The 23,256-nt window shown below is 36.8% G+C and overlaps 1 protein-coding gene across 15 annotated transcripts in view; it reads right to left on the minus strand.

Moving 5' to 3' along the window:
- Positions 1–22,956, minus strand: part of LOC311300449 (fucolectin-1-like) — a 135,722-nt gene extending 112,766 nt beyond the window's left edge. For 3 of the 15 annotated variants that reach the window (XM_084424717.1, XM_084424726.1, XM_084424727.1), the window contains exons 1-5: positions 20,836–22,955; positions 20,617–20,649; positions 14,327–14,606; positions 14,015–14,151; positions 12,542–12,574 (exon numbers count right to left, since the gene is read on the minus strand). In XM_084424717.1, coding sequence (XP_084280843.1) covers positions 12,542–12,574; positions 14,015–14,151; positions 14,327–14,606; positions 20,617–20,649; positions 20,836–20,986 — 634 coding nt within the window. In that variant the 5' untranslated portion in view covers positions 20,987–22,955. Of the gene's footprint in view, positions 1–9,440; positions 10,075–12,541; positions 12,575–13,521; positions 14,152–14,326; positions 14,853–20,616; positions 20,650–20,835 lie in introns of those variants that run through there. The other 12 variants (XM_084424724.1, XM_084424723.1, XM_084424722.1 and 9 more) reach the window with 12 other exon arrangements.
- Between the last annotated feature and the right edge of the window lie 300 nt (positions 22,957–23,256).

Here is a 23,256-nt window from a genome sequence, read left to right on the forward strand (position 1 = left end):
TTTTTTCCTACTATGGAAGTCAATGGGATCAGAAACTGTCTGGTTACTGACATTCTTCTAAATATCTTCCTTTCTGTTCAGCAGAAGAAAGAAATTCATAAAGGATTAAAACAACATGAGGGTGAGTATATGATGACAGAATTTTCATTTTAAAGTGGCGTATCCCTTTAAAAGCGAAAGTGAAATACGGACGTCCAGTAGGAATGAACTAAAAAACATTCACTCTGTTCTGCTCGTTCCTCGCTGTAGACGCGTTATTGCCCATGCAGCCGTGAGCATTTTAGTTTCATTTAAAAAACAGCGCCATTTCGGGGGTGGGATTGCTTGAATGTTTTTTTACAAAAGCACAATGTTGTGTTTTATTGCGAGTGTACATAAATATAAGTAAACACAGTGCAGTTTAAATGATGTCCTGTATGAACAAACCGACGGAGTAGCCTATGTTTTTATGTTTCCACTGTTCGATCGCGCCCACGCCTCACACACACACACACACACACACACACACACACACACACACACACACACACACTGTGCATTCCAGCATTGCAATCTTGACATCGCAGCCGGTTCATTACAGCCGTAATAAAATATAATAATAAATATAAATAGTCAACCTATTTGCAGCAAATGATAGTAGATTTTAGATCAATATATTTGTTTTCCTTACAATTTTAATTAACACTATTTTTATTCTCATCTGAATTATAAATAATTTATTTCTGTATAAAATAATACTACCATTAAAAAATACATTTGATTGTCTTTTTTAATCAATGGAGAATGTGTGACTTAAAAATAAACAGATTAGTGCTCGGTTTGAGGACAAGAAATGAAAACCAATGCAATATGATGAATGTCCCAAAACGTTCGCTCTTCCCTGCCCGTTCCTCGCCTCGCCATATATATATATATATATATATATATATATATATATATATATATATATATATATTTATTTATTTATTTATTTATTTATTTTTTGTTACATATATATATATATATATATATATATATATATATATATATATATATATATATATATATTTATATATATATATTTTTTTTTGTTACATTTTTATATATATATATATATATATATATATATATATATATATATAAATATAGCTGCGAGCAGCGATGGAGGGCCCAAGGCGGTGACACCGCCACCCCGGTGGCTTGAGTGTAACTAAAGGCACCAGGGTGGCGGTGCCACCGGCTTGGGCCCGCAATCGCTGCTCGCAGCTATATTTGTTTATTATTATTATTTTTTTTCTACTTCTCGGGCACTTTTGGGGCCCTTAACATGCTCGAAAACTCTTGAAACTTTGCACACAGGTCAGAACCCGCGGCCATCAGGGCCGGGCTGAAGCTGGTACCCGGGCGTGGCAGGGGGGCTCATCAGCGCCCCCTGGAACGGGGTCCGAAAACTTGGTCCATAAATCAAACACGCTTGCATGTAATAATATGAAACTCGGTACACATATAGATCTCATCGGGCCGAACAACTTTTGTGCTCTAAGTTTTATGCCAGCCCAACAGGAAGTCGGCTATTAAGGGTTGTTTGGAAACGCATGGTCTGGTATTTGAAACACTTCTCCTAGGGAATTCACCCGATCGCCACCAAACTCGGTGTGCATGAAGTCAAGACATTGAGGATGCTAAATAGCGGACGGATTTTTGATATCTCGAACGGTTTGGCCGTGGCGAGGACACGAATTTATGGCGAATAATGGAAACAGGAAGTGTGTTATAACTTCTGCATACATAAACTAATCTTGATGAAACTTCAACAGTGTGTTCGTTGTCAGAGGCCGATCACATGGATGTGACTATTGTGAGTCAAAGTTATAGCGCCACCAACTGGCAGCACGAAGTGTGTCCCTTTCAAAATGCTTTGAAATCACCCTCTTATTTTTACCCGATTTGCTTCAAACTTTATGTGTATAATGTAAACACAAGGCAGATGTAGACCTGTGAAAGGATTTTTGATATCTTTAATACTGTTGCCGTGGCAACGCTTCAAACTTTAATATTCTTTTTTGATGCTTTTGAGACTCTTAACATACTTGAAATTGGATGAAACTCGACAGACACATCACATTTATTAGCCAGTAGACATGTGCAAAGTTTCAGAAACGGGCGTGGTGAGGGGCTCAGTAGCGCCACCTTTAGTCATAAGTGGGCATAAGTGGGGGGGTTAGTTTTATCAACAGCAACAAAACTTGGTATGTGTATTGTTCTCATCAAGACGGACAACTTTCTAATTGACATTAACTACCTCCGACCAACAGGAAGAGAGATATTTTGGTTTGAATGTGGATTTTCTGAAGAATTTTCTCTCCCTCTCTCTGTGTCTCTGTGTGTGAGAGGGGAGGGGGGAATTTGACTATTGCTTTTATATTGTTAATCAAGGTTTCAGGGGCTTTTGGGGTCCTTAACGTGCTCAAAAACTCTTGAAACTTTGCACACAAGTCAGAACCCCCTGCCATCAGGGACAGGCTGAAGCTGGTACCCGGGCGTGGCAGGGGGGCTCAACAGCGCCCCCTTGAACGGGGTCCCAAAACTTGGTCCATAGATCAAACACGCTTGCATGAATTAATATGAAACTCGGTACACATATAGATCTCATCGGGCCGAACAACTTTCCCCCGGTCAAGTTTTACGCCAGCCCAACAGGAAATCGGCAATTATTGGTTGTTTGGAAAACGCTTCCTGTGGAATGCGAAGTACTCCTCCTAGAAAATTCACCGTGTCCCCTCCAAACTTGGTGTGCATGTAGTCAAGACTTTGAGGATGCTAAATTGCGGACGGATTTTTGATATCTCGAACGGTTTGGCCGTGGCGAGGAATCGAATTTATGGCGAGAAAAGAGAAACACGAAGTGGAATAACTTCTGCATACATTAACTGATCTTGATGAAACTTCAGCAGTGTGTTCGTGGTAAGAGGCCGATCAGATGGATGTAACTATTGTGATTCAAAGTTATAGCGCCACCAACTGGCAGCAGGAAGTGTATCACTTTCAACATGCTTTTGACAAAAGTGGGGGGGTTAGTTTTAAATACAGTAAAAAAAAACTCAGTTCATATATTGATCTCATCGACCCGGATAACTTTCTAATTTAAAGTCATTAGCTCTGACCATCAGGAAGTCAGATATTTTGGTCTGAATGTGGATTTTTTTGCAAAATCAGCCTCTGAATTTTTAGCCACCTTTATCTAAGTGGTTATTTTATTCCCACCAAACTTTTTCAACATGATAAAAATATATTAATGATGCTAAATTGTAAACGGATAATAAATATCTCAAACGGTCTTGCTATGGCGAGGGATTAAAGTAATGTCAAAAAAGGAACCACTAAAAGGCTCATATATTCTAAAAATGTAATTATTCACCATTTATTACTATATAAAAGTATACAAATATCAGAACTTAACTCATTTTATTCTTTTTTTTTTCAATTTAAGAATGAAGTTTAAGTTTAAAAACTGCCAGAATGGTTGTTTAGTCTAAACAATAAATAAATAAAGTCAAACATAGTGCTATACTGCCCTCTTGTGTTCAAAATCAGGTAGGCCTATTATATCTATATAAAAATATACTAGGTATGTGACGGTGAGAATATTTTACCACTGGTTAACTGACGTGTGACACTGCTGGGGGCTTTTTAATCGCTAACTTAAAAACGAAAGTAAAATATGTTCGTCCGCACGGACATTGATAATGGTGCGGAGCAGAGCGAGCGTTTTCAATAAATTCCTATGGAAGGAGGAATGACCTAAGAAACGTTGACTCTGTTCTGCTCGTTCCTCGCTGAGGACGCGCACCATTATGAATGCCTGTGCAGCCGTGAGCATTTTAGTTTCATTTTCGGGGCGGATTGCTTGAATGTATTTAAAAAAAGCACAATGTTGTGTTTTATTGCTACTGTACAAAAATATAAGTTAACACTTTGCAGTTTGAATGATGTTCTGAACAAAATGACAGAGTATGTTTTTATGTGTCCACTGTTCAATCGCGCCCTCGTTTTAGTGATTCCCAAGTTATTTTTTCATTTAAGTTTTTTTCATTGTTCTAATCAGGTCAGGCAAGTAAAATTATCTGTGTCTTATCCCTTACATTTTTATATAATTATATAAATATATAATACACTACTGTTCAAAAATTTGGCGTCAGTAAGATTTTTAAGCTAAGTTTCTTCTGCTCACCAAGGCTGCATTTATTTGATTAAAAATACAAACAAAAACAGTAATATTGTAAAATAGTATTCCAATTTAAAACAGCTGCTTTCTATTTTAATATATTTTAAACTGTTATTTATTCCTGTGATCAAAGCTGAGTTTTCAGCATTATTATTCCAGTCGTCACTGTCACATGATCCTTCAGAAATTATTCTAATATGATGATTGATGCTCAAGAAACATTCATTATTATTTTAAATGTCGAAAACAGTTATGTACAGTCTTTGATGAATATAAAAGTTCAAAAGAACAGCATTTATCTGAAATCTAAAGCTTTTGTAACATTAAACACTACCGTTCAGAAGTTTGGGGTCAGTAATAATTTTAATTTTATTTTTGGGGGAAAGAAATAAAATAAATCAATACTTTTATTCATCGAGAATGAGTTAAACTGATAAAAAGTTACAGTACAGACATTTATAATGTTAAAAAAAATTATATTTGAAATAAATGCTGTTCTTTTGAACTTTACATTCATCAACGCATTTTGAAAAAAAATCTGTACACAACTGTTTTCAACATTAAAAATAATAATTAATATTTATTGACCATCAATCATCATATTAGAATGGTTTCTGAAGGATCATGTGACACTGAAGACGGGAGTAATGATGCTGAAAACTCAGCTTTGATCACATAAATTAATTACAGTGTAAAATATTTTAAAATAGAAAACAGCTGTTTTAAATTGGAATAATATTTCACAATATTACTGTTTTTGTTTGTATTTTTAATCAAATAAATGCAGCCTTGGTGAGCAGAAGAGACTTCTCCTAAAAACATTAAAAATCTTCCTTACCCCAAACTTTTGAACGGTATATATATATATATATATATATATATATATATATATATATATATATATAAATATAGCTGCGAGCAGCGATGGAGGGCCAAAGCCGGCGGTACCGCCACCCCGGTGCCTTTAGGTAGGGTGACCACCTGCTAATAAGCCCAAGGGGGGACAATGGGTATGTTTCTGAGGGACAATGTGGGACACTGCCTGGCGCGGCGGTGCCCCACTGGCAGACTCACTGATAGTGGTTTACCCATTTCTAGCACATACCACCTTGCATAGTATTAATAATGCCCTATTCTCCTAAACGTGTCATTTTTTATGTATGCTCATGAATAGGCCAACCAATGTGTGTTTTTTTTCTAAATTTGGCAGGATTGATTTTAAAGTATTATTACTGGTATATAAATCATTCAATGGCCTAGGACCTCAATACATTGCAGATATGCTCACTGAATATAAGCCCAACAGATCACTCAGATCACTAGGATCATATCAGCTAGAAATACCAAGGGTTCACTCTAAGCATGGCGAGTCTGCTTTTAGCTATTATGCCAGCCGCAGCTGGAACCAGCTTCCAGAGGAGATCAGATGTGCTCCTACTGTAGTCACTTTCAAATCCAGACTCAAAACACATCTGTTTAACTATGCATTTACTGAATGAGCACTGTGCCACTGGTCGTCCGACTGTTTTTACTGTACTGTATTTCATTTTTTTTTTTTTTTTACTGTTTTAATTTTTTTTTTTATTACTTTAATTTCTTCTATGTAAAGCACTTTGAATTGCCTATGTGTATGAAATGTGCTATATAAATAAACTTGCCTTGCCTGCCTAAATAAAGACTCATAATATTTTGAACATTCAATGAATTGACAGATGTACTTCCACTTAAGATTTACTATTTAATTTTATTTATTTTTCATTACAATTTATTTACTTTAAATAAATTAATAAATTATAATATAAATGTATAGGATTAACAGGAATTGTAGTTGCTCAACACCACAGGAACAATTAAAAAAAAGTATTTAAAAAAAAAATACGATTGACCTCGTATTCCCCTCCCTCCATGTCCGATTGAGAAGGACGTTTTGCAAAGGTCACAAAAAGCCCTCTCGGTATCCCCCTCAACACCTTTCAGCCACAAATATTCATTTCCCCATTCTTGTTTCTTGTACTCACACCTTCTCTTTTTAATTGACGATGGCGTTGCCTCTCAGACTCAGTCTCTTTCTCGAATTTTTCGAATTGGAAAGCGCGCATCTAAAAGTTCCTTCCTTCCCAGTGTGTCTGGTATGTGCGTGCGTGCGCTGTCATGACAACAACGAAAAAGTTGACAACAACCTAGTCAGGAGTTCAACTGAGGGGTTTGTGTGGCAACAATAGCGTGCTGAAATGCCAAGTAATGTTCGTTTGTCTGCTTGGGGCTCGAGTAAATAGAGCGACCAACTTTTTTTTGAGCAAGCATAGATTATGCGTGACACGGTCTCAATTTGCGTGACGCGTGAATTGGGTTTCAAACGCTGTGCGCGCACGCGCTACGCGGGACGGGTGGTCACCCTACCTTTAGGTAACTAAAGGCACCAGGGTTGCGGTGCCACCGGCTTGGGCCCGTAATCGCTGCTCGCAGCTATATTTATATATATATATATATATTATACAAACATATATATATATATATATATATATATATATATTTATTATTATTATTTTGTCAACCTTTCGGGCACTTTTTGGGCCCTTGTCATGCTCGAAAACTCTTGAAACTTTGCACACAGGTCAGAACCCGCGGCCATCAGGGCCGGGCTGAAGCTGGTACCCGGGCGTGGCAGGGGGGCTCGACAGCGCCCCCTGGAACGGGATCCGAACACGTGTCCATAAATCAAACACGCTTGCATGTAATAATATGAAACTCGGTACACATATAGATCTCATCGGGCCGAACAACTTTCGTGCTCTAAGTTTTACGCCAGCCAAACAGGAAGTCGGCTATTTAGGGTTGTTTGGAAAACGCTTGCTGTGGAATGCGAAGTACTCCTCCTAGAGAATTCATCCAATCCCCACCAAACTCGGTGTGCATGAAGTCAAGACATTGAGGATTCGAAATTGCGGACGGATTTTTGATATCTCGAACGGTTTGGCCGTGGCGAGGAAACGAATTTATGGCGAGAAAAGAGAAACAAGAAGTGGTATAACTTCTGCATACATTAACTGATCTTGATGAAACTTCACCAGTGTGTTCGTGGTAAGAGGCCGATCAGATGGATGTAACTATTGTGAGTCAAAGTTATAGCGCCACCAACTGGCAGCAGGAAGTGTGTCACTTTCAAAATGCTTTTGACAAAAGTGGGGGGGTTAGTTTTACCCACAGTTACAAAAATCAGTACGTACATTGGTCTCATCGAGCCGGACAACTTTCTAATATACAGTTATTAGCTTCGACCAATAGTAAGTCAGATATTTTGGTTTGAATGTGGATTCATTTGCAAATTCAGCCTCTGCTTTTTACCCACTCCTGCTAAGTGTTTTTTTTTTATTCACACCAAACTTTTTTAACACGATGAAAATACATTAAAGATGCTAAATTGTGAACGGATATTAAATATTTCAAACGGTTTTGACATGGCGAGGGATTAAAATAATGTCAAAAAAGGAATCAGAAAACATCTCATATCTTCTTCAAATTTAATTATACACCATTTATTTTTATATAAAATTATACAAATATCAGAACTAAACCGAAACAGAACTAGTTTTGGGTTTATTCAGTTTTTTTCAATTCAAGAATTATGTACAAGTTTAAAATCAGCCAGAATGCGCTATTTAGTAAAAAAAAAAAAAAGTCATACATAGGGCTATACTGCCCTCTTGTGTTCAAAATCAGGTAGGCCCATTGTATATTGTATTTATATATAAATATAATAGCGATGTGACTGAGAATTTTTTCCCACTGGTTAATTGATGTGTGACACCGCGGCGGGGGCTTTTAAATCGCTAACTTAAAGGGATACTCCACTTTAAATTGAAAATTCTGTCATCATATACTCACCCTCATGTTGTTTCAATCCTTTATTAATTTCTTTCTTCTGCTGAACAGAAAGGAAGATATTTAGAAGAATGTCAGTAACCAGACAGTTTCTGGTCTCATTGACTTCCATAGTATAATTTTTTTTCCTACTATGGAAGTCAATGGGATCAGAAACTGTCTGGTTACTGACATTCTCCTAAATATCTTCCTTTCTGTTCAGCAGAAGAAAGAAATTCATAAAGGATTAAAACAACATGAGGGTGAGTATATGGTGACAGAATTTTCATTTTAAAGTGGAGTATCCCTTTAAAAGCGAAAGTGAAATACGGACGTCCAGTAGGAATGAACTAAAAAACATTCACTCTCTTCTGCTCGTTCCTCGCTGTAGACACGTTATTGCCCATGCAGCCGTGAGCATTTTAGTTTCATTTAAAAAATAGCGCCATTTCGGGGGTGGGATTGCTTGAATGTTTTTTTACAAAAGCACAATGTTGTGTTTTATTGCGAGTGTACATAAATATAAGTTAACACAGTGCAGTTTAAATGATGTCCTGTATGAACAAACCGACGGAGTAGCCTATGTTTTTATGTTTCCACTGTTCGATCGTGCCCACGCCTCACACACACACACACACACACACACACACACACACACACACACACACACACACACACACACACACACACACACACACACACTGTGCATTCCAGCATTGCAATCTTGACATCGCAGCCGGTTCATTACAGCCGTAATAAAATATAATAATAAATATAAATAGTCAACCTATTTGCAGCAAATGATAGTAGATTTTAGATCAATATATTTGTTTTCCTTACAATTTTAATTAACACTAACTTTATTCTCATCTGAATTATAAATAATTTATTTCTGTATAAAATAATACTACCATTAAAAAATACATTTGATTGTCTTTTTTAATCAATGGAGAATGTGTGACTTAAAAATAAACAGATTAGTGCTTGGTTTGAGGACAAGAAATGAAAACCAATGCAATATGATGAATGTCCAAAAACGTACGCTCTTCTCTGCCCGTTCCTCGCCTCGCCATATATATATATATATATATATATATATATATATTTTTTTTTTTTTTGTTACATATATATGATGTATATATATATATATTTTTTTTTTTGTTACATTTTTATATATATCTATCTATATATATCTATCTATATATACATATAGATATATATATATATATATATATATATATATATAAATATAGCTGCGAGCAGCGATGGAGGGCCCAAGCCGGTGACACCGCCACCCCGGTGGCTTTAGTGTAACTAAAGGCACCAGGGTGGCGGTGCCACCGGCTTGGGCCCGCAATCGCTGCTCGCAGCTATATTTTTACTTTACAGTTAGAGGAAACAGGCAATGACTGTATAACATCAGATTGATCAGAGATGCATCAGAAGAAGGGAGGCAGATGGCATAAAACATAGTACATTACAGTATGTATGCCATGTGATACTGTAAACAGATTACCATGGTAGAGACTGACACATTACTGTAACTCACCCTTCATCTGTAAAGGTCAACTACAGAAGAGATTAAATCATATGTGTGTGTGTGCACAGTGAAAACATTTACTGTATTGCCAGCTAACTCTGTTCTAGCACAAAACCTCATGGCAGTTTTATAACTTCATCACACCTTTTGATAACACACTAGATAGATACTATTACAAACATTATGGATTCAGTTTCATAAGTTATGTAATGTAAGTGTATATTCTAATGTGGCAACTGTAGCCTGTATTACTGTAATTATTTCACCAACAAGGGTGAATTGAAACATGTATCTTGCATTGTTTGGCGTTGAATTAATTGATTGTTAAAACTACTATGAGAAGATCATACTTGTAAAGATCTCATCTTTGAGTTGCTGTTCCCCTCCTCCCAGCAGGGGGTGCTCTCCTTGAGTCTTCTATGCCATGCTCCCTCCAGGCCTACATATGGCACTTATGTTCTCTCCACTCCTGCAGATACCGCCAACGTCACTAACCTTGTTCAGGACTCTGCTCGTTAACCCTCAAGTCTGTTTGTTCCCTGCCTTTGTGTTCAGTCTTGAGCCTATGTACTCTGTGCTTCAGTGCTCTGTGATCAGTTCTCAAGTTAAGTTTGTTCTTTATTGTACCTTTTGACCCTTGTGTCTATTTTGTTTCACTGTTTTATGGAAGCTCGGCTTTCCTTGTTTATTTGTACTTTGTATTTTTTCTTCAAGTAAAGATTATATTTTTGGAAAGAAACACAGGCATCCTGGCTCATTGCTCTTCTGCTCTTGGGTTCAGTTGTTGGGGAGTTAGCTCAGTTGTAAACACCTTGGGCTGCGTTCTCCGATAACGTTGTCTCTTAGCGCGCTACGAAGACTCAAAAGGTACACCTTAACTACAGGTATACATTTCCTACGTGTGTTCTCCGAACTATACCTTAGGATGTTGCTTAAGGTAAACCTTCTTAAGTTCGACCTTAGCAGGTGCTGTCCATGGTGGAGGTGCTGAATAGGTTGATATCGATGCCTCGATGATCGATTGTGCGCTCTTTCCTTCACAGCGGTATAGGTAAAGTATTGAGAAAACAATGTTCTTTATAAAGAAGCGTTTTAGAAATAGTACAAACTGCATTTATCGGGGCTCATTGAAATATACATGCAGAAATAAATATGAGTATGTGTTTATAATTTAGCAAGTGTGCAATCCCAAACCCTCACGGCCATAAGTGTGTTAATGTTCTCCACAACGTATGCTGAGTAATTTTTTTTACAATGGTCTCTTCTGACATGGTAGTCAGTGGACTAAAGTGTTCTCTTATAAAGTAGTTGACATACACTAACTGGCTCCGCGGACGGCGCCGTCTTTGATTTAAAACAAGTACTCGCTGTCTCGCTGCCATAGCTATAAAGTTTGTGTAAACTCATCTTTCTTTATATAGACTCCTAAGCCTTTTCTGTCAAATGGTTCGCCAGCTGATGTGCCTTAGGATAGTAATTAAAAAAGCTAACAACCATTAGTGTATGGAAACTTTATTAATGAAAACACTTCCATACACTGGGTGTAGGCTATAACAACTTAAGTATTTTATGTGTAAAATTTTAAAGTAAAGTAAAAATGTAATTTTAATTCTAAATCAGATTTTATATTAAATGTTCATATAAAATTTCTTAATGTAATTAAACTGCGATGTAAAAAAGCTTTTTGCGTAGTGGTGGCCACTAGCGGTATGAACCGTCAGCAGCGATAAGGTATAGCTAAGAGCGCTCCAGACCAACCTTACGAACGTATGACTTACAGAAGGTATACTTAACTAAGAAGGTTTCAGAAAACACGTATTAACGATAAGGTACTTCTTAAGGTACAACTTAAGAACGACGTAGCGTTAAGGTAGTTTCGGAGAACGCAGCCTTGCACTTGAGCACTGCAGACCCAGGTTCGATCCCCACCAGACACGTTATAATACTGTTGTGTTTCGGTGATTAAACCAAATGTTGTCATTACATATTACAATAGTTTGAAACAATGATTATGTGGACTGAAATGTGTATAGCTGTAATGAAAGCATGAGATCAGGTTTTGAAAGAATGACTAGCTGTGTTACAAGTGTGATCAGTTTGGATTTTTGTTATTACAAAGCGAATAAAAAAACAACAACTGTACTGTGCTAAAGTATAATCCCAATAAAATGGGCAAAATAATTATATTTGAAATCCAAATGATTATTACACGGCTCGCTGGAATACTTGATTCTGATTGGTCAGTCGTGACATTCCGAGGTCTGATATTCCCAGATAATGACCGTCATCAACAGTAACGCTGGATAACACACAGCTCATCCGGGTTTCTGGAGCCGGCCTTTCCTTAATGTTTCTTGTATCACGCTGTGGACCCGCTCTCTCTCGTTTCATACAAACACAACTGGTGCCAGTTGAGTCTCTGTTTTAGTTATTGATTGTATTCAAATATTTAGATTATATTGAAGTATTTTAGTATTAAGAGTACAGTAGTGTTCGTCTCGTTGCCAGAATGACTGTTTTTGTACACTGTAATTGATTCTAAGATAATAAACAGGTATGAATTTAAAACTGTTTCATCAAGTCAATATGTCCATGTAATTATTAATTTGTTGTACATGACTTACATTACCCCTTAAATTTTTGTCTTGTTTGAACTTGTTCGTTTGTCTTGCGAGGAATATTTTTTTCCTCACGGAAGCTTTGCGTTTATTTAAGTGAGCTAATATAATATTTAAACTCAAATTAATATTTTGAGTAATATTTTTGTGGTTAGTAGCCATGTACTAAGACGGGGTCCTGATCACCCTTTCAGGGTTTACTTTGCGATAACAACTGTGTTGATTCACATTATCCCTTATTGTTATCAAATGTTTAGTAAGAATATTGCGTTATATTATGTGTTACTGACAACATTGAAAGTAATGAAGAACACTCACTTGGAAAACAGTAGTACGTTGATGTGTACTTTTCTGTTGATAAAATAATAACAGTTATACACACATTAACCCTCGTGTTATGTTGGAATTCTGTGCACTCCCCTTATGGTCCGGGTCAAATTGACCCGCATTGGATTCAATACAATTCCTCAAAAATCACACTATGAAAAACAACAAAGATTCAGGTTCAAACTGTAAACTTTTAATATCAGCATTTGTCAAATATTCCAAAAAATATATATCTGAAGATATGATTTAATGAAAATGTTTTTTAACCATTTTTTAAAACTATTTAAAATTTGAATATACGTTATATTTATATATATTTGCATATACATTTTTTAAACTTTTTTTTTTTTTTGCTTAGAACATCATAACTGAACAATTAATCAGTTAATCTGAGCAAATTTTTCCTGCTGTCTATGTCGAAGTCTCAAGATATTTCAGATATCTTGAATATATAATGAGAGCTTATTTTACTATCTGTGTCTGTCAAAGATGTTCATTTGTAATTTGCAATTAATTCTGAACACCATGATTTAGCTTTTTCAAGTGTGTATGGTTTGGGTTAGAGCACTTTTAGATACACTTACACTTTAGAACTGGAGTTGATGCCCTGCCATACATAAAATAAATGTTTTTATTTTGTGTCTGTACAGTTGCTTTTGAATAGCTGCCTATGATGGACATCACAGACGTAATAGTAATTTTGTTTGTATTTGTCAAAAAAAAAAAAACACCAGTATGTTGAAACTTTGCATGCATGTTCATGATCAAAAATAAAATAACAAAATATAACCAAGAAATGTTATTATTTTGGTTCCATACAGTTGCCTTAGAGTGTTAAAATATGCGGGTCAAATTGACCCGCGAACATCACGAAAGGAACATTTATTTTGTTTGTATATGTCAAAAAACACCAGCATGTTGAAACTTTGCATGCATGTTCATGATGATAAATGAGAAAAAGTCACAAAATATTAAGAAAAAAAAAAAGGTTTAATGTTATTTCAGGTAGCTTGAAAAAATAAATGATAGGTAATTTTTACCATCTGTGGCTGACAAAATATTTTTCTGTATTGAAATAAGTGTGTAAAACAATTTTTTTTAGCTTCATAAGGTAGTAAAAAAATAAAATAACAAAATATAACCAAGAAATGTTATTATTTTGGGTCCGTACAGTTGCCTTAGAGCGTTAAAATATGCGGGTCAAATTGACCCGCGAACATCACGAAAGGAACAGTAATTTTGTTTGTATATGTCAAAAAACACCAGCATGTTGAAACTTTGCATGCATGTTCATGATGATAAATGAGAAAAAGTCACAAAATATCAAGAAAAAAAACATAGGTTAACCAGTATTTCCAACAACTAGAAAATCTAAACGGGTCAAATTGACCCGCAACATAACACAAGGGTTAATAAGAACATAAACAAATTCTATCACAGAGTCTTCTTCTCTCTGTCCCTTACCTGCAAACACCTCGACTTCACACAGAGTGAGATATTCATTGCGCCCAGGTATAATAATGTTGACATATCGGCCATTAATAGGCTTAAACGTAAATGTTTTTGTGACTCCAGGTGACATGGACACAACAGTTTCAACCCTGTGAAGACACACAGAGAAATAGAAAGGGGCGGATCAAAACTGCATGAAGCATATTAAATATACTCCTGTCAAAGGCAAGTTTTTATATTAAAAGGATTTATTCAAAGTAATTTTATCTTATTCAGTCATTTTCTAACCATTAGAGTAAGTATTAAGAGAGAGACAATACTTACAGCTCATTATTGTTGCCATTATTTTCCAGGCTGTTGCCGATACGGATCTGAGCTCCATTTAACCTCTCTGTAGAACCATCTCCACGATTAGTGATGCTAACCCTGGTTACCTCGTAGGCTTCCCCCAAGTCAACTCTCCACCAGGGGTCCCTGTCCGCATTAGTGTGAGTGCATGTCCCATGAGGGAAATCTGAATCCCTGTTGCCATCGACAGCATTTTGAGCTCCTGCTCCACCGTATGTGGAAGACTGGACAGCTGTGGCTCCAAGAGCAAGATTCCCTGTTTAACATAAAATAAACAGTAACTTTTCTTTTTTTACTTTTATGTGCTAAAGTATAATCCCAATATAATGGGCAAAATTAAGGTAAGGTATGTAATCCAAATGATTATTACACGACTCTCTGGAATACTTGAATCTGATTGGTCAATCGCCACATTCCGAGGTCTGATATTTCCAGATAATGACGTCATCAACAGCAACGCTGGATAACACACAGCTCATGCGGGTTTCTGGAGACGGCCTTTCTTTGATTTGATTCAAAATGTAATTTATAAAACATAAATCTCATAACATTATTTATGCAATTGTAATTGCAGACAGTGTAAATGCATTCATGGCTCCTCTGCATTATACTGTGAAAATAAAATCTAATGTCATTCATATCTGCAGTGCGAAGATGGATTTTGTTGATACGGATTTTATTTTACTGGTAACAGCCCTATAGTAGTGCTTTATTATTCTAGCTGAATTGATCGATCAAAATTAAGACCTTGACACACATGATGATTCATATATTTCATAAGGTGTAAAAAAATGCCCCTGGAAATCAATTTATAGCGGAAATATCACCTCTTTATGGGAAAGTTTGTTTCTATTGCTGTCAGCATTGTTTTTGGAAGATACATTAAAAATGAAGTTAGCTTATGTGTACGCATCTACAATACATAGGATGCGATGTGTGTCTCACTAGCTGCGCTTACATGATGCACCTTTTGTTTGATTTAATTCTGAATAATTCCAATAGATGATTTAGCCTGTTAATCAGTCTCTAAGAGCACCATCTTTGGAATATGCGTTATATTTTTAAGCATTTGAATTGTCACGTTGCGCATGCAAAATATGGAAACGTGAATGTGAACTGAATATGCAGTCGTGTTTCAAACGCATTGATCAATATGCTTGCGTAGACTTCAGTGAAATGTGCGCTGAGTTGGTGAGCGAGTCTCATCGACAATAAACACAAGCTCTTATCAGCCTCATCCAGCACATTTACATGAAATGTGTTTAAATAGTTCAGTTGATAATTTCACGTTCTTCCGTGTCAAAGTGTTTGTTATCAGCTGCTTCTGTTCATGTGTGCCAAGGCATTTTAGGATGTTTTACGGCCATGTCCAGAATAAAGAGTATAGGCCTATGCAGTGGTTAAAGTGGGATTTGGCAGGTGGGGGAACCCTCAAATTTCTCTGGATTTCTCTGACCAACATATGTGCAATTTAGGACTTTTGAAGGCCAGAAAAAATTTGATAAGAAATAGCTTTAAAACTTTGTCATTAGATTATTTGTCAATAACTGCTCTCTCCTCATCTTCATATTTCTTTTTCTCTCAGTCTCCTTCTTCCCTAATTCTTCCCCTCCTAAAGCTGAACTTTGACTGATAGTCTTTTCATTTTCGTCTGTGTCAGTGAAGAAAGTAAACACAGGCTCAACTGATATTTATATGTTTTATGAATCATTTTCTGAGACAAGTTAAAGCTATAGTAGGTAATCCTGTTCAGAAACACTTTTTTTTATACTGGGTGAAATGGTCCTTCCATCCTGAGAGTAGTCAATACATTATGCCCACTGCGCATAGACACGTCGAAACGACGTATTTTCTACGTCGTTTTTGCACGTCCAATTTTGCTCCCCTTGAAGGTGCAGACTGTGACGCCAGATGACGTCTTTTTCCGACGTCTTCCGCACGTCTAATGTTGACGTCCGTCCACAAAAGTTCGTTTGTGGGAAGAAGGAAGGAGACGGGGTCGGCTTGCTGTGGATCGTGTGTTTTATTAGATACTGTGCGTCTTTTCCAAACAATAATCGCGCTCAAACAAAACAGCGGCTTTTTCTCATGAGACCACACACACACACACACACACACACACACACACACACACACACACACACACACACACAGGTCTAAATGAGGTCTAATGGTATAAAAAACGTATTTTTCAAATTTGTTTAAACTTTATGTATATATCAATACATAATTAAAATGTAAGTATTCTGAAAAAGAAAGTATTAAAATCGAGTGTATGTAGACCTCTAACGACTGTTTTAAAGACAGCTCATTATTTCCATTCAGTCCACCCTCTCCCTTCTGGGGTCCTTCCAAAGCCACGCCCCCAAAACACATGAACGCGCGACTCCGACAGCTGAGCTGGAAGACGCATTATTTACCTGAGACGAGCGGAGAGGAAGGAGCGCAGTGCATGTAGCATCATGTCAGAATCACATGTAATAAAAAAAATCTAACTTTATCATTATGAATATAAACAAATAAGATGTATTTTAGTAGCCTACTCACTATCAAGCTATCATATCGATATTGGTAAAGTTTAAAATATATATTTTTTGATTCGCTAACGAGCTAGCAGGGCCGGCTCTAGCCCTTTGGTTGCCCTAGGCAAGATTGAGTTTTTGCGCCCCCCCCCCTACAAAAAAATGCTACAAAGAATGTTCATTGATGAACAAACAAAAATGCTCTAATAGTCACTCCAACACTTCAACAAGCAAATTATGACTTGAAGAATCAACTGTAAATTGTTTATACACAAATTCTACAAAGAATGATCAAGGATATTTACCAAATTGGATTAATTTAAGCAAATTATGACCATTAAACTGGTTTAACTATACCTTCTACAAACAAATGTGCTATTATGGATAATGTATGTACCACTACAAAATTTAAATATTTAAGTTCTTTTAGTTCTATCTCAAATAATAAAATATTAACAGTTGTTTCTGCCATTTCTATTCACCTTCAAAGTAACTATAGCTAGCAAACTATAGCTTAGTGACAGCAAACGTCCAATATTAGGTGATGTAGGCTACAATACTAAGTAAATTTATTTCATTGGACACCTTAATAGCTAAGATGAGAAGACTTACTCTATACTGAGCTTTATTTTTTATCTTCTTCCTTTCTCCGTTTTCGTCCCTGTGCACCAGAGGTTTAGACCGCTTCATTTTCGATCAACGCGCCAGCAGCTGAGCACTTCCCTAACGTAACGTAACGCAACCCTCCCGCCCCCCGCCAATCCAGAAATGGTCGACAAAAATCATAAATTCAATCTAATAATCAGGTTGACAAGTAATTAAACGTGTGGTTGAGGGGGCGCCCTTTGCCCTTTGATCATGTTTAATAAACATGTTTTATTTCGCGTTTCGTTCTAATTTTATGATTAATATGGGAAGTAGATAGGGCGACACTAGAGTGCGTCTGCGCCCCCAACACATTTGTCGCCCTAGGCAACCGCCTAGTTCGCCTATAGCAATCGCCGGCCCTGCGAGCTAGTTATAACTATAAGGCAAAGCTAAAAACAGGTTGCATTGATACACGTTTTTCCATTTCCATTAGTTGCACTGTGATGAAGATGAATTTCGTGTAAGATTCATAACATATAACGTTAGGCCTACTAGCTGTTAAACATGTATTTTGTTATGTAAAGTTCCCCCCACAGCGGAGCCTGCCGTGAACGCGCAGGCTAGTAAACATGCAGGGTCACCAATGACGACGGATAAGGTCGCTAGATATAAGGTATCTTATCTTAAGGTATTCAATTGTTGCTTTGCACAGTGCGTGACATTTTATCTGTATGTTATGCGGCTAGAGTTTTAACACTGAGTCAATGGGCTCCGACGGGCTTGTTTATCGTCATCGGTCTTTTTCCGTTTACCTGTCTTTGTTGTATGAGCAGGTTCCACTCGAGAAATTGGCAGTTTTGGTTGTTTGTCCGCCATTAGCACAGCTGCTCGGCACACTGGCAATCTTGATTTTGAATGACGGTATGCGCTGTGCAAGAGAGGGGCGATCAGCGCGTACGCGAACTTGATTGACACTGCTAAGACACTCCTCCTGGCTCTGAAGGCATCTGATTGGTTCTTTACATTCGCACCGAATGGCAGTGATTGGTCAGAGTTTTTACTGTCCTGCAGCTGCTACAGAGGTCTGATTGTTTTCATTCCTTTTTCTGAACACATAATGTATTGACTACTCTCAGGATGGAAGGACCATTTCACCCAGTATAAAAAAAAGTGTTTCTGAACAGGATTACCTACTATAGCTTTAACCCCTTAGGTATCGAAATCTGGTACCGAAAAACAAGTCATTTTTCGATACTCGATAGTATCGAGGCAATTCGGTCGGTACCTAAAAAGTATCGAACTCGGTACCCAGCCCTATATAATATATAATATAATAATAAATAATAAAATATATTACAAGGGAAAACAAATGTCTGGCGAAAATCGAACCCAAAACTTACTTTACCGCGCTCAACCACCGTGAGTGCAATCACACACTGTAGTCGCTGGCGTTCAGCTGGGAGGGGAGGCGTGAACCGGTGCAGATGCTCTCAAATCAGACAGGAGAACCGTGACTGAGAACGTAACGTCGGGAAGCATGTTTGTGAAGGCGCGGCCAGGCGGTGATATTCAGTTTCGATTTGATGAATGATGAGAATCATTGAAATTGATGAGAATGATAAATTGATTTGAATCTATTTATTTATCTGAGCCCACTTTAACCCCTGGGCCTATGTATGGTAACCCTATATGCATACAGTTAGGGTGATATTAAAGGACATAAACCGTGATTTAAGATTTTGGCCATATTGCCCATCTCTAAGTAATTAATTCCCTGTTTAACCTGTACAGGCACATCCACAAACCTCTTGCGTATCGTTTGGTCACACCACTAGGTGTCACTGTGGCCTTAAATCTTCAGCACTGCCACTCTGAGCTCTATTGCTATGTCTGAGGTAAAACACGCTCCATAGACTCCCATTCATTTTGCACTCATGGGCGATCGCCCCCAGTGGAACTCTGGTGGAACTACAACCAAAATTCGGTACAATAGGACTTAATGGGGAGTGGACAGGCTCTCCATAGACGGGCTCTGATAAGAGCAGCAATAACCCCCCTTAGGGTAAACAGAACAGAACCAACATGAATGTATGCAGATATCATTCATTCAAGATTTTAAAGTACAACATAATTCGAGAATGTATTCTGATTCAAGGGGAATCAGAATGCCAAATCCTGACTGACGAGAGGAGGAGCTGGGGAGGGAGGAGGGTAATTAGCTCCTGAGAAACACGATATCAGCTGACAATACTGAAGGAGCTTGTATACAGTGATAGGCGTCGTATTCCTATAGGTAGAAGTGGATCAGCTGAGAGTCAGCTGATGCGAGCTTGACTAACGTGACCTGCCAGAACTAAGGCTATGCCTGATTTACGTGCGTTTCTCAAAAATGCACTTGACATGAACGCGCAAGTACGCACTGAAGTGCTGAAAAGTCCATTACTCAGCACTGTTACATCATTACATCCTATAACTTTTGGCGTGATGTTATTTACCTGACCATAAGATGTTTCAAGTTTATTTTAATCAATGATGACGGCTCTTCGTTGAACCGGTAGGCAAAAATGTGCGGGGCAGCAGAGGTGCGGATTCAGAGAGAACTAGAAAAAGTGAGATAATAATGTTGGCAGAAAATTTAGATAAACTTTTGAACCCAAATTTTGAACTTGGACCCGCTCGGGTCGGACCTCGGGTTTTCGGATCCAAGTGAACCCATGAAAACATCTACTGTAGTGTTCGTCTTGTTGGCCGATTGTTTTTTTGTTTTAGTTTTTTTACACCGTTTAATAAATCAGTAAGAATTTAAAAAGGTTTAATCTCAAATCAATATGTCCATGTAATAATTAATTTGATGTAGGCTACTTGACTGTACCCATTAAATGTGTGTCTTGTTTGAATTTGTTCGTTTGTCTTAATAGGAATATTTTTTCGTCACGGAAGATTTGCATTCATTACAACAAGTGAGCTAATAAAATATTTAAACTCAAATCAAGCCTATTTTGTGTCCATAATTATTTATTTGTGGCTAGCCATGGGTTATTTTGCGATAACAACTGTCTTGATGATGTAGACATTATCCTTTATTGGTTACTAAATGTTCAGTAAGAATATTATTCAGTGTTACTGACAACATTCAAATTAATGAAGAATACTCACTTGGAATACAAGAGCACGATGGTGTGTCCATTACTGTTAATACAATAATAACAGTTAAACAAATTAAAAATTCAATCACAGTCTTCATAAATAAGTAAATAATAGATTTTTGACTATATAACTATATTTCAGCCTATAATTTTAATAAATTAATGATTAAAATGTAATTAATCAGATTTTTTAATCCAGGCATTTTTACTTGTATTATTTTAAACGTACCTGTGGAATCAGCGACACACATCCCAGTAAAAAGTGTTAGAAACAAAACCACACGCATGGCCATCCTGATATAAGACATAACAACACATCTCATATCAGCATATGAAGAAATCATTTTCAATTTCTCATCCTCATTTAAACAAAGAAACATATATATTGGTATTGTAATGAAAAATTTGTATATGCTCGGAGACGGAGAGGATGGACCAGAGCTGGAGTGGGGCCACTTTTCAGCCCGGGAGTTTCAGGCCGGCCCACTTTTTCCATGGTGGAATTCCAAATTAGCACTTTTTCCAAATTGGATAAATGAAGCAACAGTTCAGCTCTTACTATTGTGTAGTTTGTATTAATAGGCTACCATGGTTCAACAAAAAATGAAAAGGTTAAATAATAATTCACTTAGACTTTATAAGAAGCAATTGCGACTTTATTTCACACAATTCTGACTTTATATCTCGCAATTCTGACTTTATATTTTGCAATTCTGACTTTATTTCACGCAATTCTGACTTTATATCTCACAATTCTGAGAAATAAAGTCAGAATTGCGAGATGTAAACTCGCAATTGTGAGATAAAAACTCGAAATGATCTTTTAAAATGTTTTATTCTGTGGCGGAAACAAGCTTCCATACCTCCTATATAATATTAGCCTATATAATAGACTAGGCTATATAATATTTGTTTGCCATCTTCACATATTCTTTATTATATATAATTGTAATTAATTATACTTAATATAAAGGAAAGAGATGTATTATCCAGCTACCGTTCCTCTTCTGTCTGTTTTTTTTTTTGTATGTTTATTTGTTTGTTTTTGTAGACCAATTGTGCAAAAGGGAGAGCGCGCGAAACTTGTCACTTGAAAGCGAAAAACTGTGTTTGAGACTCGTCGCAGCAGATTCAAGCAGTTGTAGTTTCGAAGCCTACTTGTGTTTGTCCAAGAAAAACATCAAAGACATTTGTGAGAAAATATTCTACAAGTGTGCAATTCTCATTGGATGAATTCACTGATCTGAGGATGTGCAAAATTTCTCTGTGACTTCACATTTTTTGACGCGGGTGTGTGAATGCGTTTTGCACCATATTCACTGCAGCAACAGCAGCAAAAATGTGAGCGTACGGGTTTCTTAATTTGTGATTTGTAGATTAGGATTTGTGCACCTGTAATGAAAAAATTGAGAAGGTTGTAACTGTTGTGTTTGTGGGAAAGAGAAAAAAATCTACAAGTTTGCAACTCTTAAAACATTACTCTCTGTGACGTAAAATTTTCTGATACACATGTGTGGCTATTCTCTACAACTACAAATTCCACTGTCACAGGTGTGTTCAGTTGATTTGCACCAAAAATACCTTCATAATGGACATCTCCAATAGTCCACACTACAGAAAAACATGCATGAAAGTGCATAAACATTAAACTCACCTGAATTTCATCAATGTATCAACCTCAGTCACAGAAGACCTTCACAATTCAGCATTTTTTTTGCTTTTAAACAAAACATTTTAATACATATATGGAATTGATAATATTTTTATAACAATTGCTATATTTATAATGTATCCATTATATTATTCATATGAGGAATATTATGACCACTCATACGAATAATATTCAATTTCATAATTATATCACACAAACTCGCCAAAAAGAGACATATCAAAATATCAAATTAAAGCTTTCTTAAGAATATCACTGTGTTATTTCACCGATCTAATATTTAACAATAACATATATTATCAAAAGAATCACGAAGATGGAAGTGACTCCTGCGTCACACTCCTGCTCCGATCACTTCTAGCCTCAAACGCACCTCTTTCTTTAGGTTTTCTTCATCAAAATGAGACGATTTTCACTTGTCTGTGAGCATGCATGGCCAAACCACTGTAATATGTCTCAGATGCGCAGATCAAAACATGCGATGCGAAGCAGCCAAAAACTTGTATTACCTGCCCGTAGTTAGTGATGAGTGATTTCGAAACACTGCTTCTTGAAGCTTCGAAACCTACAGATCTTATGTTTCAAATCAGTGGTTCAGAGCGTTTACAAAACTTCCAAAGTCATGTGATTTCAGTAGACTAGGCTTCTTTACATCATAACTGTTCCGAAAAGTCAGTTTCTCAATACCATGAGGCCTACGCAAAGTTGGGTCTTGCGACCTTGGTAGTTTGGACTCCCGAGGACTGAAGTCCGGTTATCTCTTTACGAAATATGTTACAAAACACCACTCTGCCTAATTACAGCTAGATTAAATTACATTAAAAACATCACAATTACTCATTGCACAATGAGTTTCATTAGGTGGCAATTCAGTCTATCAAATGGATCAGTTATACATATCATTAAATTGACAATTAAATAAATTTGTAATTTAATGCAACATGTGCTATAAATAGTACAAATGATTATATCAATCCATTT

This window comes from Rutilus rutilus (assembly GCF_951802725.1).
Source record: "Rutilus rutilus genome assembly, chromosome: 11".
In the NCBI taxonomy this organism is placed as follows: Eukaryota; Metazoa; Chordata; class Actinopteri; order Cypriniformes; family Leuciscidae; genus Rutilus; species Rutilus rutilus.